At 43.0% G+C, this 22,670-nt stretch overlaps 1 protein-coding gene across 1 annotated transcript in view; it reads right to left on the reverse strand.

Annotated features, from left to right (window-relative positions):
- Nucleotides 1-22,670, reverse strand: part of RECK (reversion inducing cysteine rich protein with kazal motifs) — a 134,050-nt gene that overhangs the window by 48,267 nt on the left and 63,113 nt on the right. Inside the window, exons 5-8 of the mRNA XM_078594813.1 lie at nucleotides 18,211-18,296; nucleotides 4,417-4,464; nucleotides 1,796-1,829; nucleotides 331-528 (exon numbers count right to left, since the gene is read on the reverse strand). Coding sequence (XP_078450939.1) covers nucleotides 331-528; nucleotides 1,796-1,829; nucleotides 4,417-4,464; nucleotides 18,211-18,296 — 366 coding nt within the window. The remainder of the gene's footprint in view (nucleotides 1-330; nucleotides 529-1,795; nucleotides 1,830-4,416; nucleotides 4,465-18,210; nucleotides 18,297-22,670) is intronic.

The raw sequence follows: 22,670 nt of genomic DNA on the forward strand, positions 1-22,670 counted from the left end.
AGGCAGGAGTTAGAGTTCATGTAGTTTTGTTACTCCTCTGAAGGAGCACAGACTGCAGCGGGTCATTATATGGGCCATCGTTTGGGTTACATGGCCACAATCGCACTGTGGCTTGCGTCTTAAATGTTTAATTTTATAAAAGAGACGTGCGCATCGGTCTAATTGTGTTTTGATACGGTTGATGACACACCAGCATCTTTAAGGGATGTCAGAGCCAGTAAGTGTGACGTTTGAAACCCGAATGAGTTGTTTATTCTGGACGTCCGAATTGTTCAATCCCTTTTGCCGGCGTTCATTCATTCCAGGTGGACGGAAGCCATGCGTACTCACTGTCGAGGGGGTTGCGCGCGGGGTAGGACTGTGTGTAGTTGTCGAAGCAGCGCACGACCGCGGGGCTCGCGACACTGCAGTAGTTCTCGACCGTACGGATCTGGTTGGGAGTTGGTGCCGAGTCTGTGCGGAAGATGGCCTGGCAGTACTCCCGGCAGTTGGTGTGGCGCCCCGCGTGGCTGCAGCACAAGGAGCCCACTGCACGCGGAGGAAGCGGCACGCGCGTTTCTTTTATCATAAATCAGAACTGGAGGAATCCGATGAGCTCTGAAGCTCTTTTTTCATAGATGTTTAACTTACGTCTCGTGCAGAATAAGGCTTTACAATTGGCATTGATGTTTCTTGCAGCTGTTTTCTAATGCCGTATGTGTTTTTTTTTTACATAACGCAGGTTTTCCTGGAATAAGATTTGTGGTCTCAATGTGCACAAAGATGGAATGCATCCATATACAATATATTTTATGTACACTACTCATGTTGGGCTACCCTGATTGTGTCTATTGAAATGTGTGTACAGTACTTTCAGTTCTGTGAATTTTACTTTTTCAATTCATTTCCAATCATAGTAATGGATGGAAGTGTTCCTTACACCATATCGGTAAATGGGGTTGTTTAACTATACTTCATTCTGGTGAGTGTGGGTTGGACCGGTTCAAATATCACTCACCACTGATGTTAGCCATGGCGGACAATTGAACTTGAGGTCACGTTCATAGCGCAGTGCATTAACAGCAACAGTAGAACCCCTCTTAACGACCACCGATGTTAATGACTAATCGCTTAACGACGGTCCTCTATAGAGCCCAATGTGTTGTGCCTCAATCGAGCTCAATGTATTCGCTTACCAACCATTCCCCTGTTAACGATGGGCTGTTGTAGGTCCAGTACATATTAATTAATGCATTGATTTACCATGTTTCTTTTAATAATGTGTTTATAATGTTGTTCGTATATTTATGTTGTAATATCCATTGTTTAAATATTATAAAGAACGTTTTTTTGGGTGAAAAGCGTCAATTTCTATGCTATCGGAACGAATTAATCCTTTGACATGTTTTTCCTATACTCGCTTAACGACAAAATCAATTAACGACCGGTTTCGTGGAACCAATTACCGTCGTTAAGATTGATTATTTTCTGTACCTCGCTAATTACTGATTACACTACAAGTATAGTTTTCAATATAATGCTACACTCCTATAATTGCAATATAATCAGTAATCACTGTCAGTTTAGCAATTTTGAAACAATATGCATCTTAAGTTAAGCTTTTTTATAAGGCTTACCCACGATTTTACAGCATTCCCCTAACTTGTCCAGATTCTAACCGCAGGTAATTCATGGAGGATGGGAATGGAAATCTTCCACATACAAAATATAAGAGTATGGTTGATGATGTACATGCATTTACTGCTGCGTTTAAAAGTGAAGAGACATACTCAGATATGTGGTTAGCAGCACTTACTCTCATTGCGATTGACACAGTTGTACAAAGCAGTCTGAAAAAATGAAAAAAGAACATTTTATCAATACAATTATTGCCATTCTAACAATGCTCTGCAACTAAGGAATGTATTGCCCGCTGTATTCCCTAATTTCCAGCTATATTAATAAACTAGTGATACATGCAACTTATCATTAAAATATAACAATTTAAATTATGTTTAACAATAATTGCAGCGTAATTTATGTGATTGGTGTCTTATTATTATAAATGTAACATTCGTTGCAGTGATTATGCATGTTTAATCAAGGTTGTGTCACCTGTCAGAATAAAATGTGTGAAAATACTGGCATGGCGCTCAGAAGTTTAAAAGTGTGTACACTCTTCTTTATGGAAGGTTAACTAATAAACTCCCACAGGCTTTTACGACCAATATTATGATCATGATTGTGTTTTTTTGGGTTAGGCCTTTTAAAGTTGTGTGTCGATCTGAGCTCTTGTTAACCTGATAATGCTGAACATAATCTCCAGCGAAACGTCGTAGCCATTTAAATGTTGTGGTGTTGCTGAAGCAGCAATACATTTGGTACTTTTTTTCATCACGTGACACTTCTATCAGTTGAAAATGTCGGGTGGGGGAGGGCTTACGACACATTTTACACGATCTAATTCAAAAGAAACCAATGATGAATCAAACTCACACAACTTTGATAATTTAACTATTCAGCACTAGTTCTCACCACGAGGTGGCGATACAGCACCAAGACAACCCACAACGTTTTACTTTTGAATGACAAACCGCAATTGTATTGAATCGGCAAGACAATGCCAGCGCTCTACGCTGAATGTCAACATAAATGGCAGAATTTATGTTGACATTATATACAGTACAGTACTTCATGTATATTTATGTATTTTTTTCACTGATAAATGCATTCCAGGATTTCGTCTAAGTAAGCTACAAACATGCGCCTTACATGCAGTACATATGTCTGCCGAAGGCTGTGGTGGAAGGTCCACATTTCTATGGTGGGGTCAAGTCCACACACGAGATGACCTATGTTCACTTCCCACAATGTGGTATCTGTTTCATAATCCTCGAAGTGATTAATGGTCGCCTTGATTCCAAAGGAAATGTTTTGCCACTTCATAAATACATATAAAAAGACATACAATATCTTTCCTTTTTACTGATGCAATACTACAGCATCTCGTATTTTCTTCTTATTCAGGAAAGCTGCTACTGTAAAGCTTAGTGATCCGTTTGCAATTTCCCATGTAATTATTTTCATTATTAAATGCGCGAATAATTAAATTGCAGCAACGACTTAATAGAATACCGAAACAACAGTGACCTTTAAATCAGACGTGCTTATCTGTCACGTGAACCTTATGGCGGGACCCCGGGTCCCATAAGCCCCCGGCTCTCGCATATACATTATATTACAATGGAAACAGAAACTTTGCTCTTTTTCACCAATGGGTTTGAAGGATGGTGGCAAGTGTTGTTAAACTATTCCTTTAAAAGTGAAAACTACTTACCTGCAGTACCTCTATTTAAATACACTATCGAAAAAATAATTCACACCCCTCTGTCAATCATCGTGTTTCTCAGTGTGGATTTGTGAACACACTTTGTAAGCAGTACATAAAATAGTACGCGTTTTCAATGCGCTGTTCATATTCTAACAAGCGTTTATACCAATGTTACTCTACAGAGTAGTGGGTCTCCGCTCCTCTTATCCGCATTGATATGAGCGGTATGTGGGGACTATGGCTTAACCGCAAAAAAAAATATCTGGACAGATGCATACAGACAAGAAAAGTATTTTCAAACAGGAGGAATTAACGGTGCAACACATCTCATCTGTTAAATATCTGCAGGTAATAGGATTGTCATCGATTGATCCTGCTGCAGACATTGGTAGGTCACAAATAATAATGAAGATAAGAGAGCAGTTTTACTGTATTATGCATACAAATAAAGGACTTAAGTCGTGTAGGCAGTTTGAGCAGCTTTGGATACGACTTATGATCCTGCCCATACCCGAGCATGGAGTGCATTCGCTTGTTCAGCTCTTCTGCGCATTCGTCCTCTATGCGCTTGGACGACATTACAACAAAATGATCCGCACCTGGTGGGTCGCGGCGTTTATGTGCGCGGTGGGTCGGAGTCGCCAAAAATAAATAAATTAATTACGATTTTTATTTCCGTTTATTCGGGACCCCGGGGTCCCGCGTTAAGGTTCATATATTAGGGTGCATGTTTATAAAATTCCAAATGCGACAATGCGGTTTGCATTTGTTCGTGCACTCATCGGCGCCAATGGCAAGAGAGAAAACATTGACCTGGAAATTGAGGACATGCATGTGACGTGCACATGCAGCCCTACTGGGAGGAAGGCCAGCTGCACACGATTCAGCCATGGCTTGAATTGGCTGAAAGCAGCAAGAGGGAAATGTTTAGGCTGCAGCTTCCAAATCTGCCATCATCCTCAGTCTACCTCCAGTGTTTTTTAGTCGATGGTCCCTTTGTACTCTGGGCCTTAGGGCCTCGCCTTCACAAATGCAATTAAATAACCTCCTCCCCCCCAGCCCTGGTGCTGACTCTCTACATGCGTTCCCACAGCCTGTATGCACACCTCATACTCTTTCCTGCACTGCGAGCTGATGCCGCTTTTGGCTGATGCCTGCAAGAGACAAAGGGGTCGTGGGTGAGAGACAGCAAAACACTGGCTGATCCATTTATAGACACCCCACTAAAATAACTATGAGACATTGCAGAAAAAATACCGAAAACGTCTCCCACCAATCGAAATACATATTTTAACGCTCTCCTTTAAGATATGGAGCAATCACTTGCACAATATTCAATCAATTGTTGAGAAGAAATTCAGAGGATCGTAAGAAATCAGTGGGGTTTCTATAAATGGTTCAGTCTGTACTTTACCACGAGACAATGCACAATGCAGCACACCCTGCACGTCACATGTAATCACGCGGTACGCAAACACAATTCAATAGTGTCATCTGCACAACACAACAGCAAAACTCTCAATATACCACAGGTAACACGTTTCGCGTCATAATGGACTCAGAAATAAGTGGAGCTTAATGCAATTTTCTAAAGTAGCCATACAAAACACCACAATACATCACTCAGTGGAGCATATCACGGTAATCCACATTTCTACAATACAATACCGCAACGTGCCACAGTATCGCACACCTCACGTGAGAATACCCCAGGCTGGCAGCCAGCACCATTACTGCGCCGTAATTACTTTCCCAACCATATAATGAAAGAGGCAGCCTCATTTATGTATGAGCACATGCATTCGCAGATGTAAGATTGTACCATTGTGCACGTGTCCTTGTTTGAAACCGCATTATTCTAATTGTGTGCAACTGTCTATGTATGCAAATGAAATATAGAAAATGCATAAGTCCCTGAATATAAGCATGTGATTCCCCCACCCCCATATTCCAAAGTATCAATATATTGACCGCTATATTATTATGCTTATTTATACAGGGCAAATCAACTGCACCTGAATTGTGCTCTACTTGAAAGGGTTTATCTGCATTCAGAGGCACACCCAGGGGGGAGAGAATGTTTAGATGGCTGTTGAATGCCATTTACCTTTGTTGTAGATTTCTCGTATATGTGAAATTGTACGTAAATAATGAATAATTGTTCACAATTGGCTGGGTGTGCCACCGTCAACATTGGTTTGTATTCACAATGAATTGACCAGTTTATTGGCATATCTGGTTAATGTGTGCTATCCTTGAAGGTGGAATTTAGGACAAACTGAAACCAGCGGAAAATTACATACACGCTGTGTGCGTGTGTGTGCATGATCCAAATATGTAAATCAGCATTGACAGCCTGAGGCTGCCAGCTTTTTTACACCCAATTCCCACACTCGAACCTAACAAACTGCACACGTCCAAACATTTAAAACACATTTCGCTTAAATGTCCTAATGTGCTAACCATGCGAGTGAGTGAATTCAGGGAACAGCGTCTGCGGGGAGGCGTGACTGCTACCTTCCGGTATCATCTGATGTTTTCCAACCAGCACTTCACTCATGTGAGATAGCACGAGCACATCCGCTGTACACCTTTATAATGGGTGGTGCAAATTATGAATGACACATTGGCCAAATCATGCGCCAAAAGTTAAACATACTCAAGAGTGTGGTTCATTAAATTAATGTCTTGTCTACATACTCTTTGGTTCTTTCGGTAAAGTCACCTAGATAGAAAATTAATAGATCACGACGTTTCGATCACAACACAAGTGACCGTCTTCAGGTGACGTTACCGAAAGAACCAAAGAATATGGATTCCTGCAGTCACGAAAACTTCAAATTAAGTATTGTCTACCTTTGTCACAATGATGAGAATTGTCATGTATTTTCTGGTGTCCATAGCATAGCCTCCACTCCCTTCATTTGTACTTTTGTCAGCACAATTTATATAAACACATGGATACATATTCATGTGGATGAGCATGACGATAAATTAATAATGTATGACACACGCATGGAATAATACAGTCCTGAGTGAAGGATGCATCATAACAAGTATCACTGTCAGGACTAATGAGTATTCAATTAATTACTGATATAATTTGCTTGGATTGTATAAGGATTGTTTCGAAAATTTAGAGGCATCGATTGCACCACATGCCAAAATAAGTTGGTAACATTTAACTGGTATCCTCTGTATCTTTAAAATAATATCTCTCTGTCTAATCTCTTCCAGCTATTTGTCCTTTATTTATTTCCTACCTCTATCATTCTTGTGCGTACTGGTTCTTCCCTCTTAGTATGTCTATATATGTGTCACTGTTTCAAAAACACACACACACACACGTGCGCACACACACAGAAGCTTCAAAGCCTCCCAGGTCCCGGCTTTATCTCAGCAGGATACCCAGGTCTAAAGCGCATACGGGCCCGCTGAGATGTGCGCCGCACCACGGGGGGCCTTTAAACATCCTTCCTTGATGTGCCTCGCTCTCACATGGGCTGCGAGATAATCATGCCGCTCGGCTGCCTCGTACTAGCGCACTATTTAGCAACTGTGAGCCCCTTTCTGTAGCTACTCACCAAGGCATCCTAAATAACACAATGCAACACAATTTGGAATGATATAGTGTCTAAAAACACGGAACATAAACCAGTGGGTATAATATAGATTGAGGCAGCCAATCATAGGCTGAGGGGAAAAACGGGAATTAATAGTAACGGGGAGTCGACAGCATGGATGTTAGGGGGAAGGGAGTTCCAGACTATTGGGGAAGCAGAGTAGAGTGAGCGACCTGCCACTGAGCGAATGTTGACTGGGGGCTTCAACAGAGGCCGTGGCTGCTGGAGCGGAGAGTGTGTGCAGTGGAGCAGAGTGAGATGAGCAGGGTAGAGATGCGCAGGGCTGAGTCGTTGGAGTATCTTGAAGATAGTGACATCTGAAATTTGATCCAAGATTGAATTTGAAGCCATTGGAGGGATTGAAGTATTGGAGGGATGTGGTCTCACTCACAGGTGCGGGTGGAGATCCTAGCAAATGGATTATGCATAATCTTGAGTTTGGAAATGAGGAATTTGTGGAGGCCATAGAGAAGAGAGTTGAGTTACAGTAAGGGAAAAAAGTATTTGATCCCCTGCTGATTTTGTACGTTTACCCACTGACAAAGAAATGATCAGTCTATAATTTTAAGGGTAGGTTTATTTGAACAGTGAGAGACATAATAACAACAACACAATCCAGAAAAACGCATGTAAAAAATGTTATACATTGATTTGCATTTTAAGAGGGAAATAAGTATTTGATCGCCTCTCAATCAAAAAGATTTCTGGCTCCCAGGTGTCTTTTATACAGGTAACGAGCTGAGATTAGGAGCACACTCTTAAAGGGAGTGCTCCTAATCTCAGCTTGTTACCTGGATAAAAGACACCTGTTCACAGAAGCAATCAATCAATCAGATTCCAAACTCTCCACCATGGCCAAGACCAAAGAGCTATCCAAGGATGTCAGAGACAAGATTGTAGACCTACACAAGGCTGGAATGGGCTACAAGACCATCGCCAAGCAGCTTGGTGAGAAGGTGACAACAGTTGGTGCGATTATTCGCAAATAGTAGAAACACAAAAGAACTGTCAATCTCCCTCGGCCTGAGGCTCCATGCAAGATCTCACCTCGTGGAGTTGCAATGATTATGAGAACGGTGAGGAATCAGCCAGGAACTACACGGAAGGATCTTGTCAATGATCTCAAGGCAGCTGGGACCATAGTCACCAAGAAAACAGTTGGTAACACATTACGCCGTGAAGAACTGAAATCCTGCAGCGCCCAAAAGGTCCCCCTGTTCAAGAAAGCACATATACATGCCCATCTGAAGTTTGCCAATGAACATCTGAATGATTCAGAGGACAACTGGGTGAAAGTGTTGTGGTCAGATGAGACCAAAATGGAGCTCTTTGGCATCAACTCGACTCGCCGTGTTTGGAGGAGAAATGCTGCCTATGACCCCAAGAACACCATCCCCACCGTCAAACATGGAGGTGGAAACATTATGCTTTGGGGGTGTTTTTCTGCTAAGGGGACAGGACAACTTCACCACATCAAAGGGACGATGGACGGGGCCATGTACCGTCAAATCTTGGGTGAGAACCTCCTTCCCTCAGCCAGGGCATTGAAAATGGGTCGTGGATGGGTATTCCAGCATGACAATGACCTAAAATACACGGCCAAGGCAACAAAGGAGTGGCTCAAGAAGAAGCACATTAAGGTCCTGGAGTGGCCTAGCCAGTCTCCAGACCTTAATCCCATAAAAAATCTGTGGAGGGAGCTGAAGGTTCGAGTTGCCAAACGTCAGCCTCGAAACCTTAATGACTTGGAGAAGATCTGCAAAGAGGAGTGGGACAAAATCCCTCCTGAGATGTGCGCAAACCTGGTGGCCAACTACAAGAAACGTCTGACCTCTGTGATTGCCAACGAGGGTTTTGCCACCAAGTACTAAGTCATGTTTTGCAGAGTGGTCAAATACTTATTTCCCTCATTAAAATGCAAATCAATTTATAAAATTTTTGACATGCGTTTTTCTGGATTTTGTGTTGTTATTTTATCTCTCACTGTTCAAATAAACCTACCATTAAAATTATAGACTGATAATTTATTTGTCAGTGGGCAAACATACAAAATCAGCAGGGGATCAAATACTTTTTTCCCTCACTGTATAATGTGTTGAAAGCATTCATACGCTTCTCAGGGTCAGTTGGGGTAATGAAATGAAAGAAGTGAAAGTTGTTGCACAGATGGAGGTCCGAGATCCTGTTGATATGTTGACACGTGGAGGAAAATAAACGACAACTCAGGATCAATGATAACACCAAAGTTGTCAGAATTTAAGAGGCTTAGGCTCAAACTGGAGTCTTTCCTGAGAGTGTATTTTTTTCCAATGAGGAGTGCGTCAGTTTTGGCAACATCTAGCTGAAAAAAGTTAGAAGGAAACAAAGATGATATTGTATCAAGGCAGAATGTGCGAGAGGACAGTGAGGTTGAATCCATGTAGTCAGCCGTGATGTAGAGCTGCCTGGGTGTCAGTGGCATATAAATTATGATTAAGAATAAGACTGGAGATGTTGCCAATAGGGAGTAGATTCATTGAGAAGGGCAGGGGCAGAGGATGGAGTGATGTGGGGGTTTTGATAGGAAGACAGTTCTTGCATGGGAAACAGAAGAAGCAGGTTTGAGAAGTAGGTGTGGAACCAGGATAAGTATGTATGTTGAACTTTTTTGCGCCGTACATAACCAACCGTGCCAATCGGAGGATAGAAGTATGCTGGAGAGTATAAGTCTGATTTGGACCTTGCCAGAACTGACTCATCTGATCTTATGTCAGTCTTCCAAAGTGTATTTCAAGTGCAAATGTATTGCATTGTCTCTCATTTCTACAACCAAATAATGTTTTGCTCATTCCAGGGGATGGGGAGATTCTAGAAGAGGTTCCACTCTTCAAGGAAGCGAGATTATTCACAGCGTTGGGGGAGGGGGTGGTGCGGTGAGAACTATAGTGGTAGTGAGATTGCGAGGCCCCATTTTTCGGCACACTTTGATATATTTAATTGGAATGTGGTACGGTCATTGCTACAAATGTTTATTAATTCAGCAGTGCTAATGTTGAGTATTCACACATGTCACTGCATTTTTGTTTAATTGGCTAAATATGCTTTGGAAACATGCGTGATTATGTCCATGCAGTTCAATGAGGCTAATTGAACACTGGAGCCGAAATGTTAACATCAAATAGATACTGTATCTAATGGCGCACAAAGCATGCAACTTTCACATTAAAAAGTGTGAAAAATGTAATATAATTAGCAGTACACAAGTCCATTTGGGTGTTTCAAGTTTGTACACTGCTTAAAGCAAAGTGAACACATGACACAAATACCAATATCTTGATTGTTTTCTTTTTTGGCGTGATATAGCGGTTCGTATGACCATCATGATCCTGCGAAGCACTGTTCGCTTGCCACTTGTCGCAGTTTGGAGGCGGCGCGCTCTATGCACGTGCTGCTAACATTGCGGCCGCTCGTGTGACATGCGCAATTGTGTGGTTTCCAGCCAGCCACCACCAGAAGGCAGACACGTGCGTTACGACATCAAAACAAATTAAAGTTTTCTTGATAAAAAAAAACACATTTAAAATAACGCCGCATTTAAATATATTTCACTGAAATTATGTTCTGTGAAGCTGACTAACATGGATTTCAGTCACCAAGCTACGATCTGGGTGCTCTTTATCAAGACAAGCCAGAGCCAGATGTAAATGGTTGGGAATTTTCAAAAGGCAGGCACCCCTCTTACATTGACAGAGTATAACACTTGAGATGTATAACTTGCCAGAGAAATCACTACAAATTGTGTGTTTCTTCCTTCCTGAACCTGGCACTGTGCCCTCTTCCCCCCACCCTTGACCCACCCCTCATCTTAATCCGACATCACTGAGCCAAAACAAAATCAATGGAAATAAATTCTGTAAATGAGGAGGCAAGAACTTTGTGGGCATCATTAACACTATTTTCATGTCGGATTTTGTGTCATTGTCCATTCATTTGAAGCAAATTAACTCTGAGTAAACCATATCGAATAACACGGCCTGCAACCAAATACATTTCTCAGGGACAAATTAGGAAGAAGGGTATAAAGGTGGAATTTTTGGCATGAGATCAATATGAAAACCTCCCGGCCAGACGGGATGACAAAGGTGCAGGATCTTACATGGGCACACGCACTGGTAAGGGCGGTTGTGCGCATAATTAGAGAGTATTGTCGCTCACATAACAAGGAAACGATTAGTCCCACCTGCGCCAGGCTGCGTATCAGGTTGTAGAGAGGGGTGTAAGGAACCTTGGACCAGAGCCCGGATTAGGGAGCGTGGAAAGTGTGTCCCACACAAAGGACATGTCCAGACAGTGCTAACACCATGACACGAGGAGACAGCATGCAGTGGGACATATTAACTGGTACTGTATAACATTGCTCGTGTAATACGCCTTCGTGGCCTGCTGCTAATAAAGCATGTCTCGGACAGTGCCAGGACGGAAAGCAGGATTTCGTGTTATTGCTCCTTGCTTGATGAAACATTCAGTACTTTACCACTGACGATGTGCAGCAAGTTTTGTGGAATACTATGTGGAACAAGTTATATTATGTTTGCTGTGTTGTCTTGACAATTGACACCACAAATGTGCCTCTCACATCAACATTCGCTGCAGAGATATTGTAGATTGTCTGACCTATAAAAGGCATGTTTTGTCTGTCTGTCTGTCCGTCTATCTGTATGTGTGTCCGCACACTTGCAAAGGATTTAGCTCTCAAACGGTGGGGTTTACATGAAAAAAAATTGCCAGGTATCACGCCGTAAGCCCCGCGGTGGGCAAGCGATAATCGTTTTTCACGTCCCTCAACGTTTAATTAGTTCAATTAGCGATTTGGTGCGATTTTTCTTTAATTCATTATTTATTACGAGCGCTCGACCATACCAACTCACACGCCTTCCGTGGGAGGAACGGCCCCTGCCAAGTCGCACGCGTTCGGTGGTGGTGATGGGGAAATTTTATTTCTCGTTAAAAATGCTATAAAAAAGACAAAACTCTGAGGTCAATCCTTCACAGTGTGATGTCCCCCCCCCCCACGCCGATGCGTGCAGTTACTACTATAGAGTCCGTACATATTAATAGTATAGCGCTTAGATAGTATTATTGTAGCGCGGGTGAGGGGATGGTGGGGGGTTAGCAGCCCAGCCCCCAGCCTGCCAAGGTGCCACCTCGGCCGACTGGGCAATCTAGGCGAGGCCTGGGGCTCTGCACAGGACTAGGCCTCACCATGGCAATGTTAAGTACAATTTTCCTGCTTCTTTCGCTAAACTCACGTTGATAGAAACCTATTATTTAAATAATCACTTTGCAAATATTACATTAATAATGTTTGTGTGTATGCGGACAACTCATATTTATATTCCTTGCTTTTGTTTCGATAAACTCACGTACATAGAAACCTATATTTTTACTTATCACCATGGAAATATTACAATATTTTAGTTTGTGTGCTGACAACTAATATTTCTAAATTTACTTGGTGAATATAAATCTATTTATTATTGTGTAAGTCCTGGTGTGCATATGTGAGTCCATGTGCGTGTCTGCCACGATGTGTGTGTGTACAGTGTGGGAAAAAAGTAATTGATCCCCTGCTGATTTTGAACGTTTGCCCACTGACAAAGAAATGATCAGTCTATAATTTTAATGGTAGGTGTATTTGAACAGTGAGAGACAGAATAACAACAACAAAATAAAAAAAACGCATGTAAAAAATATTATAAATTGATTTGCATTTTAATGAGGGAAATAAGTATTTGACCCCTCTGCAAAACATGACTTAGTACTCGGTGGCAAAACCCTTGTTGGCAATCACAGAGGTCAGACGTTTCTTATAGTTGGCCACCAGGTTTGCACACATCTCAGGAGGGATTTTGTCCCACTCCTCTTTGCAGATCTTCTCCAAGTCATTAAGGTTTCGAGGCTGACGTTTGGCAACTCGAACTTTCAGCTCCCTCCACAGATTTTCTATGGGATTAAGGTCTGGAGACTGGCTAGGCCACTCCAGGACCTTAATGTGCTTCTTCTTGAGCCACTCCTTTGTTGCCTTGGCCGTGTGTTTTGGGTCATTGTCATGCTGGAATACCCATCCACGACCCATTTTCAATGCCCTGACTTAGGGAAGGAGGTTCTCACCCAAGATTTGACGGTACATGGCCCCGCCCATCGACCCTTTGATGTGGTGAAGTTGTCCTGTCCCCTTAGCAGAAAAACACCCCCAAAGCATAATGTTTCCACCTCCATGTTTGACGGTGGGGATGGTGTTCTTGGGATCATAGGCAGCATTCCTCCTCCTCCAAACACGGCGAGTTGAGTTGATCCCAAAGATATCCATTTTGGTCTCATCTGACCACAACACTTTCACCCAGTTGTCCTCTGAATCATTCAGATGTTCATTGGCAAACTTCAGACGGGCATGTATATGTGCTTTCTTGAGCAGGGGGACCTTGCAGGCGCTGCAGGATTTCAGTCCTTCACGGCGTAGTGTGTTACCAACTGTTTTCTTGGTGACTATGGTCCCAGCTGCCTTGAGATCATTGACAAGATCCTCCCGTGTATTTCTCGGCTGATTCCTCACCGTTCTCATGATCATTGCAACTCCACGAGGTGAGATATTGCATGGAGCCCCAGGCTGAGGGAGATTGACAGTTATTTTGTGTTTCTACTATTTGCGAATAATCGCACCAACTGTTGTCACCTTCTCACCAAGCTGCTTGGCGATGGTCTTGTAGCCCATTCCAGCCTTGTGTAGGTCTACAATCTGTCCCTGACATCCTTGGAGAGCTCTTTGGTCTTGGCCATGGTGGAGAGTTTGGAATCTGATTGATTGATTGCTTCTGTGAACAGGTGTCTTTTATATAGGTAACAAGCTGAGATTAGGAGCACTCCCTTTAAGAGTGTGCTCCTAATCTCAGCTCATTACCTGTATAAAAGACACCTGGGAGCCAGAAAACTTTCTGATTGAGAGGGGGTCAAATACTTATTTCCCTCATTAAAATGCAAATCAATTTATAACATTTTTGACATGCGTTTTTCTGGATTTTTGTTGTTGTTATTCTGTCTCTCACTGTTCACATACACCTACCATTAAAATTATAGTCTGATCATTTCTTTGTCAGTGGGCAAACGTACAAAATCAGCAGGGGATCAAATACGTTTTTCCCTCACTGTACGTCCGTGTGTGTGGGGCAGTTGTGGAGAGAGTGGAGAGTTTCCCATACCTGGGCAGTGTGCTCATGACCGGCTCCGGTTTAACAGCAGAGGTCTCACTCCGAATCAGTCAAGCGTCAATATCTTTTCATCGGTTGCGTAACGCTGTGTGGAAGCTACCTGGTCTGTCGCTTCACATGAAGCTTCAGGTCTTCTCGGCCACGGTCATTCCCTCCCTTCTCTACGCTTGCGAAACGGGGACCCCCCTGATGGAGCATCTTCGCCGGTTAGAAACATTTAAGCTGGCCTGCCTAAGATCCATCCTGGGTTTAACCAGGCTGGATTGTGTGAGGAGCTCATACATTCTTGAAAGATCTGGGCAAAGTCCCATCGGTGAGCTCCTCCGGCAGGCAAGGCTGCGTTGACTGGGTCATGTAGCCCGCATGCCCAGCCACCGCATGCCTAAACAGCTTTTGTTTGGCCGGATCGAGGGGGCTAAACGGGTGCGGCACGGGCTAGAGAAAAAATGGAGTGATGTGGTACAAGAGGACGTGGAGCTGAGTGGACTTTCCGACGACTGGTACCAGCGGTGTCAAGATCGGCCTCTGTGGAGGAGGCTCGTGAAGGACGCTCTTTGGGCAATTGGAGGCAGTCGCCCTCCAACAACAACGGAGGGCGGAGGAGCGACACTCACAACAACGAGCAGAGCGCCGGGTGGCTAAAGCACAGCAAGTTGGCACAGTAGGGGGCACAGGTGGTGCATCAGCCAGTCATCTCAGTCATCTCAGTCAGTCGACCCGTGGCACCTGGGTCTGCCCCATGACCTCCTGCCAGCGGGCGTTCAACACTTCACGTGGCCACAAGGTGCACATGGCCTGGCACAAGCGTCGTGGTGACGTCACCTCCACTTAGTGGCGAATGGCGGTTGCTGTTGTTGTGTGTACCAGTCGATGTGTGTGCGAGTCGATGTGTGTGTGCGTGAGTTGATATGTCTGTGTGTCAGTCGATGTGTGTGTGTTAGTCAATGTGTGTGCGTGGTGTGTGTGCGTACACAACTAATATTGAACAAATACGTTACAACTTTTTTAAAATCATAATGTGTGTGTCTAAGTCCATGTGTGCGTGTGAGTCGATGTGCGTGTCTGCGTGGATGTGTGTGTGTGAGTCGATGTGTTTGTGTGTGTGAGTCGATGTGTGTGTGAGAGTCGATGTGTGTGTGCGTGAGTCGATATATGTGTGTGTCAGTCGATGTGTGTGTTTGCGTCAATGTGTGTGTGTGTGTGTGGGGAGCGATAGTGTAGTGTACTCTTTGGTACACTACACTATCGGTAAAGTCACGTAAGTATAAAATAAAATAAATTAAATCACGACGTTTCGATCGCAACACAAGGAATCATCATCAGGTGGGAAAACCACGTGACTTTACCGAAAGAACCAAAGAGTATGGATCCCTGCAGTCACGAAAACTTCAAATCTAGATTGATAGTGTAGCGGTTAGCGCGCTGCGCTATGAAACCGGAAACACGGGTGCGATTCCCGCTCACGGCCAACACCAGTGACGATTATCTGAACCGGTCCTGGGCCTCCCCTAAGTCGACTCAGCCTCAAATGAGTACCTGGTGTGGTGTGTAAACATCACCACTAGGGAGACAAAGGCGATCGGGCGTGGTGCTGGCCACCCACCCACTCGTATACCATTGCGACCTTCATAGGTGCTTGCTACCAGCACTTGCCCCTACAGTCTCTTAAGGCTATGTGGGGGATCTTTGTCTTTTTTTGTGTGTGTGTAAGTGAAATTAAAAAAATTGTGTGTGCGTCTAAATCGATGTGTGTGAGTCGATGTATGTGTGTGTGTGAAAGTCCATGTGTGTGTGTTAGTCCATATGTGTGTGTGTAAGCCCATATGTGTGTGTGATTCGATGTGTGGGTGTGTAAGTATATGTGTGTGAGTCCATGTGTGTGTGAAACTCCATTTGTGTGTATCTCAAGTCGATGTCTGTGTGTGAGTCCATATGTGTGTGTGTGTAGGGCGTTGTGTGTGTAAGTCTATGTATATGTGTGTGAGTCGATGTTGGTGTGTGTAAGTCGATGTGCGTGCGTGGGTCCATGTGTGTGTAAGTCCATGCGTGTGTGTCTTAGCTGATATGTGTGTGTCTACGACCATGTGTGCGAGTGAGTCAATGTGCGTGTCGTTTTAAGTCGATGTGTGTGTGTGAGTCGATGTGTGTGTGTGAGTTGATGTACGTGTGTGTGTAAGTCGATGTGTGTGTGTACGTCCATGTGTGTGTGCAAGTCTATGTGTGTGTGTGGGGGGGGGGGGGGTCTATGTGAGTGTGTGAGTCGATGTGTGTGTGTAAGTCCATATATATATGTGTGTGTGTGTAAGTCTGTGTGTGTGAGTCGCTGTGTGTGTGTGTGTGTGTGCAAGTCGATGTGTGTGTGGGCCGATGTATGTCTGTGTGTAAGTCAATGTGTTTGTGTGTGTCAGTCCATATGTGTGTAGGATGTTGTGTGTGTGAGTCTATGTATGTGTGTGTGAGTCGATGTGTGTGTGTAAGTCGATGTGTGTGCGTGGGTCCATGTGTGTGTGTAAGTACATGTGTGTGTGTCTTAGTCGATATGTGTGTGTATGTCCATATGTGTGTGTAGGTCGTTGTGTGTGTAAACCCATATGTGTGTGTGTGAGTCGATGTGTGTGTGTGTGAGTCACTGTATGTGTGGACGTCGATATGGGTGTGTAACTCCATGTGTGTGTATCTAAAGTCGATGTCTGTGTGTGTGAGTCCATATGTGTGTGTGTAGGGTGTTGTGTGAGTGATTATATGTACGTGTGTGTGTGATGTTTGTGTTGATAAGTCGATGTGTGTGCGTGGGTCCATGTATGTGTGTAAGTCCATGTGTGTGTGTCTTAGTCGATATGTGTGTGTGTAAGTCCATATATGTGTGCAGGTCGATGTGTCGCTGTATGTGTATACGTCGATATGTGTGTGTAACTCCATGTGTGTGTATCTAAAGTAGATGTCAATGTGTGTAAGTCCATATGTGTGTGTAAGTCTATGTGTTTTTGTGTGTGGGTCAATGTCTGTAAGTGTGTGTAAGTCGATGTGTCTGTCTGTCTTTTTCGCCCAGGCAACGCCGGGTACTTCCCGCTAGTTACCAATATAATTGTTTTCAAGAACACAGCATCTGTGTATATATGCTTATTGCATAATTACATGTATGCACAGAAGCTCCAAACTTTTTACACACGTTTGTGTTGTTTAAATGTATGGTTTTCTGGCCTGAATTTGGCTTTGTTAATATTGTTCTGTGGTCGTCCATTAACATGCTAATCTCTCACATTAACATCACCACCTCAGGGCGCTGGCCGTGGAGGCTGCTCAACGATCTTACTTTAACATGCTAATTTTTACTTGGCAGCCCTTTGATTGGTGGAATACCCACCACCGTCGCGGTCGCTGCCCACCACTTACATTGACATTGACTGCTGACATAGGACTACGCCCATTTCAAAACTTTATAAACAGTTTGCCTTTAGAAGCTAACCCCCTCTTCCTGATGACGAACGCTTGTGTTGCGATCGAAACATCGTAGTTTTTTGTTATTTTCTTTGAACCTATCTACGTGACTTTACCGAAAGACCCAAAGAATCTGATACTTTACAATTCATGCAGGTTAAACTATTCAACAATTTTTTTTATTTTACCAGGTAAGGCCTGCTGAGCTATAAAGGTCTTTTTCAGAAGCGACCTGGGCACAAATGATAGCTCAACAAAGTGGCTTATCAAGTGGAAATTGATAGCAGCCAAATACTCTAAGCGCATGTTTCTAAATGGGGTGGGGATCGAACCCACGGCCTCCTGTATACCAGGCGAGGTAGTTAACATTTTGCCACCGTAGTGCCCATTAGCTTATCATCAAATATGAAACTTATTATTTTATTTTACCAAGTAAGGCAAAATGCTGGCGTTACTGGCAATAATCAAGATTTGATTGGTATATTTGGCCTCCTGCATGTTTGGCGATCGAGCTGCGCTGAGGGGGCGCGGTATGAATAATGAATGATCACGACGTAATGATGATGTCGATGTGCATCGTGGGATCCCTTCTTACCTGGCGGCAGGCTCGCCTGCACTCATTAGCGATGGCCAACTCGCAGCATCCTAGCCCCACCCAGCCCTCCGGCTTCCTCTGCACTCCTGGGGGGGAGGCGGCGAGATGGGTGAGGTGGGTGCTGAGCGGTCAGTGGCGAAAAAGGTGATGCGGTAAAACTGTCAAATTCACAAAGTTGATATTTCAGTAAAAGTTTGAGACCATGCCACCCTAATTTCAAGCGATCATGAGAACCAAAACAATGCAATAATTGAACATAATATTGACATATTTTAACATAAATTCACAGCTGGATGGGGGTTGTTTGATCATACTTCACCAAACTGGTTAGTGCAGGCTGTTGAAATGGCTACCTAGGACAAGTTCAGATATAATTTCCCACTATTGTAAATGACTGGGAATCAAACTCAGATTTCCGGGTTCACAGTACAACACGCTAACCACTTCACCACCGCTCACTCCACCCTATACTTTTAAATATATATTTAAATATATTAAGTCATAAAATGCAATTCTATTTAATTTTCACCATAAACATTGATGTATTCAACACGTAAAAGTTTAATGTGCCACATTTTTCCATTAAATTCCCTCAGCAGTCCTAGAATGGCAGATTTTGGCATTCGGGTTTACTGTACGGCATACAATCAAATCACAGAGCAGTGGGAATAGGCAGCATTTCTACCATCTTCAATTTCACACATCAGGATGCTTCCAGGCATTCTTCACACCAAAAAAACCCCATCTCATTTGCGAGGGGTTTCCATCGGTCGTGGAACCCAGCGGGGTCCCTATCCGCTTTAATGGAGGGAGCACATTTTTTAAATGCCAGGCTGCTTGCTGTCTCAGGCAGAACCATATGGCAGGAAGAAATATCATCACTAACAAGGACTCATAATGAGGACATTAATTGGGTTTGAAATCAATTAACAGGCCCTCGGTTCTCACTGCAGGGGCCGCCACTGGGTGCACGCATGCACACCACATAACAATAGGGAAGGTGAAATATAATGGAAATGTGGGTTTTAGGGGGAGCGAATCAGTGCTGGTTCGTAGCAGAAAACCTCCTCCTCCTCTTCATGCGAGGCACATTGGCGTCAACCTCGGTTGTAGTTCGTGCACAATAACAGACTTGGCAACACTGCCGAATTAGGCATCTTGGGAGAGGGGAAAATCATTTAGAAATCGGCACGCGGTGAAAGTGTTTAAAAATCGATAGCCTGCCGCTTGCATCGGTAGGGTGGGCGAGTGTGCATTAATGATTTGCTACGGGCAAGTGTCACCCCTCCATCCCATGCTATCCTGTGTTCCACCAGGTGTAAGTTATCGAATGCATCTAATTGAGTGTGACTTGTCATATTAAGTAGTAAAAGGATATTAAGAAGATACAGAATGCTGAGTGTGTCTTGTCATATTAAGTAGCCAAAGAATATTACGTATCGAATTATGCAGACACACGTCAGTACACTCAGTGTCAATGTAGAGTAAATGCCAGGTATGACAGCGATACAAACTGGCTCACAAACTGAAGTTATTTATAACTGGCCAAATATACCACAGTAATAATCATAATACTAATAACACTGTAATGCGTGCATGTTAGTGCACTCGACTATGTATACCGAGACCTACACTTGATTCCCAGCCACGGATAACATAGGTGGTGAGTGGTATCAACATTTGCATTGGGCCACCCCTTAAAATGCATACCTGGTGTGGGTGTGTAAACATCAGCGCTGGGGAGACAAAGGGTGTTGTGTAGGCCATGCCATCCCCTTATGTGCAGGCCTCAATAGGTAACAGCACTTGCCCCACACGTTTATGAAGGCTGTATGGCCTTGACAAAGCCAGTGCAGACAGGTTTCTCATCTTCTGAGGTCCACCACAGTAATGACAACCATACTGACACCACCAGTGCCCGATACAGCATAACTGTGCTTACTTGTGCATCACATATGGCAGCGTGAAATGTCTTACTTTTCCAGCACCCTTTGTTTCCAAGGTGACAGCTTTCAAACAAAACTGCACATTTTACATTTCCTTGGAAACCAAGTTGAGGAGTAATGAGCCAAGTGGAGCCTATCCAATGGGGAACTTCATTGTGACTTGAGTAGGCGAGCACAGATGGGTGCCGTCTCTTACGCCAGCCCTCATTGCCCTGGTCCCAACGATGCTAATAGCACACACTCTCGCTTTGAATGTCTCAAAGCTTCGGTTATCAACAGCTGCTCTTTCACAACAATGAACAGGTCATACTGGTCGTCAGTTCATTTCAACCTGCGATGTAGAGTGACCTGTGTTAATCCGAAATTAGATTTTCAGATTAAATATTGATTTGCTTCTCAGAGAAACGAATCCAAGTCGATGTGAAACACGGGGAGCTTTCAATTAATTTATAATCATGGATGGAGAATGTCTAATTGCACAGACAAATACCCGACTACAATGATACATGCATTAACGGTCTCGTACAATTGTATCTACTTTGGTGGACTGCTACGACATATATGACTGCTCTGAAATTATATTTTAAAATGTCAACACATTCCAGGGGGGTTGCTTTGACACTTAAAACAAAATATATATTTTTTGCTTTTAATAAGCCATGCTTGAGAGGTTAAAACATTTGGAAGCAATTTTAGTCATCGGGTGCAGAGTGTCAAGATGGTGAACCTTCCCGTGTCACTCTGACTGTAACCCCAGCAGTGCCCTTCCTTTCTGAGAATAAAGCGATACTTTCCGCAGAAAAGTACGAGTGAAAATAGTTTTTGCAAAGTCAACCAGGATGTGCCTGACATCGACTCAAAGCTCGCCTCACACACCCTCTCCTTAGAGCTGTATATCACCCCGATCTCCTCCAGCAAAATTATCAATTCACTTTCCACAGAAACAAGTTAATGTCAATGTGAAATGTGCTCATGATTTGTATTAATTTATAATCACATGGCTAAGTTTGTAACAGCACAGACAAGGAAATGCGCAATAAGCAACACAATGCAATCCTTGGCCAATTCATTTCAAATGGAATTTACTCAACATTACACACGCGAATATATTTGCATCATAATTAAATATCACAACCTCTTCTCAAAAGCTTAAATAAAATACCACACATCCGTGTTCCAGTAAATTATTATTCAAGGATTTAGATCAATCATTAATCAATATTATCTATTAATACATCAATATACTGTGAATTAAAGCATTTCCGTGACAAGATAATCGGTAGAGCTGTGGTTATTTAGTTTTTTTTTAAGTACACTTATTCTTTAACGTTCGCATTTTAGCGTTTCATGTTCAGTTCATGTTTTAGGAACGTTTATTAAAATAATACAGTATAAATCAAAGGACAAAAAAAAATCATTGTACTTGTGCTCCAAATGTTTTTCGGTGCAACCCAACCCAACATCTTTTACTGCTCTAAGTGCTGCATTTACACAAGGGAAAGGGTAACAATGATGTGACATTTGACGAAGACGTGATTGGTATGTGTGCTGCATACAATAGCCATTCGAAAAGGTTATATGCACTTATGTTTGTATGAAGAGTGAAAAAAGAATGGGGTAAAGATCAGTGGCCTGGATAAGCTAAATAGTTATACCCTTACACCACGCACGCTAAATGGCACAATTTCCCCAAAGCGTGCATTTTTTTCGCCTCTGCGTAAATGCATGCCGCATTTGTTGTGGAAAGTAATACATTTTATTATTATTATTATGCTTGTTTACTCAGGAAAGCCTCGCTTAGTCTTATGACTCTTTTTCGGAGGGACCTGTCTAGTTTTTGCAATGGGGGGCGATGTTGCTATGTGTCATTCCAATTTTAGTAATTTGCAGACATTTTTTTCAGAATTTGGATGTTTGGCCAATACCAGTTACATTGTCTGTTTTTTTTTAGCTGTGGAAGGAAAGTGGGGAAACCTGAGGAAAGAAAACACATGCAGAACAGGGTAGAACATGCAAACTCCACACAGAAAGGCACTCGAGTCGGCAACCAAAACCAGGTGTTTATTGCTGTGAGGCACAAGTGTTACCACTGCACCACCCTGCCGCCCATTTATAAAGCATGTATGTAAAATAAACAAAGAAAACCTTTTTTTATTTGAATGATCTGTGTTTTTTTAGTCATAAAAATGTAAACAACAACGTTTAACGAAACCGATCAAAATGGCTTATGGTCCAAGCCTGTTCACCTTAGGACTCAAGGTAACGGAGATCAAATTGAACATTCACCTCTCTACGTCATATATAACTCTTATGTTATAAACAAACGTATGTATACAAGAAACACCATTTTGAGACAGCATAACAGTATTTTGAGAGCTGTTTAACACAGGGCATAGTTTCAGTAGAACCGAAAACACATGGCCCTTTTGGGATACTTGGCAACAATTAACCCAATTGTTAAAAAAAAAACTGAATTGGACACCGACTTTGGGTACCTTTTGGGGCACTTAGCAG

This window comes from Lampetra planeri, chromosome 1 (assembly GCF_965212315.1).
Source record: "Lampetra planeri chromosome 1, kcLamPlan1.2.h2, whole genome shotgun sequence".
Taxonomy (NCBI): domain Eukaryota; kingdom Metazoa; phylum Chordata; class Hyperoartia; order Petromyzontiformes; family Petromyzontidae; genus Lampetra; species Lampetra planeri.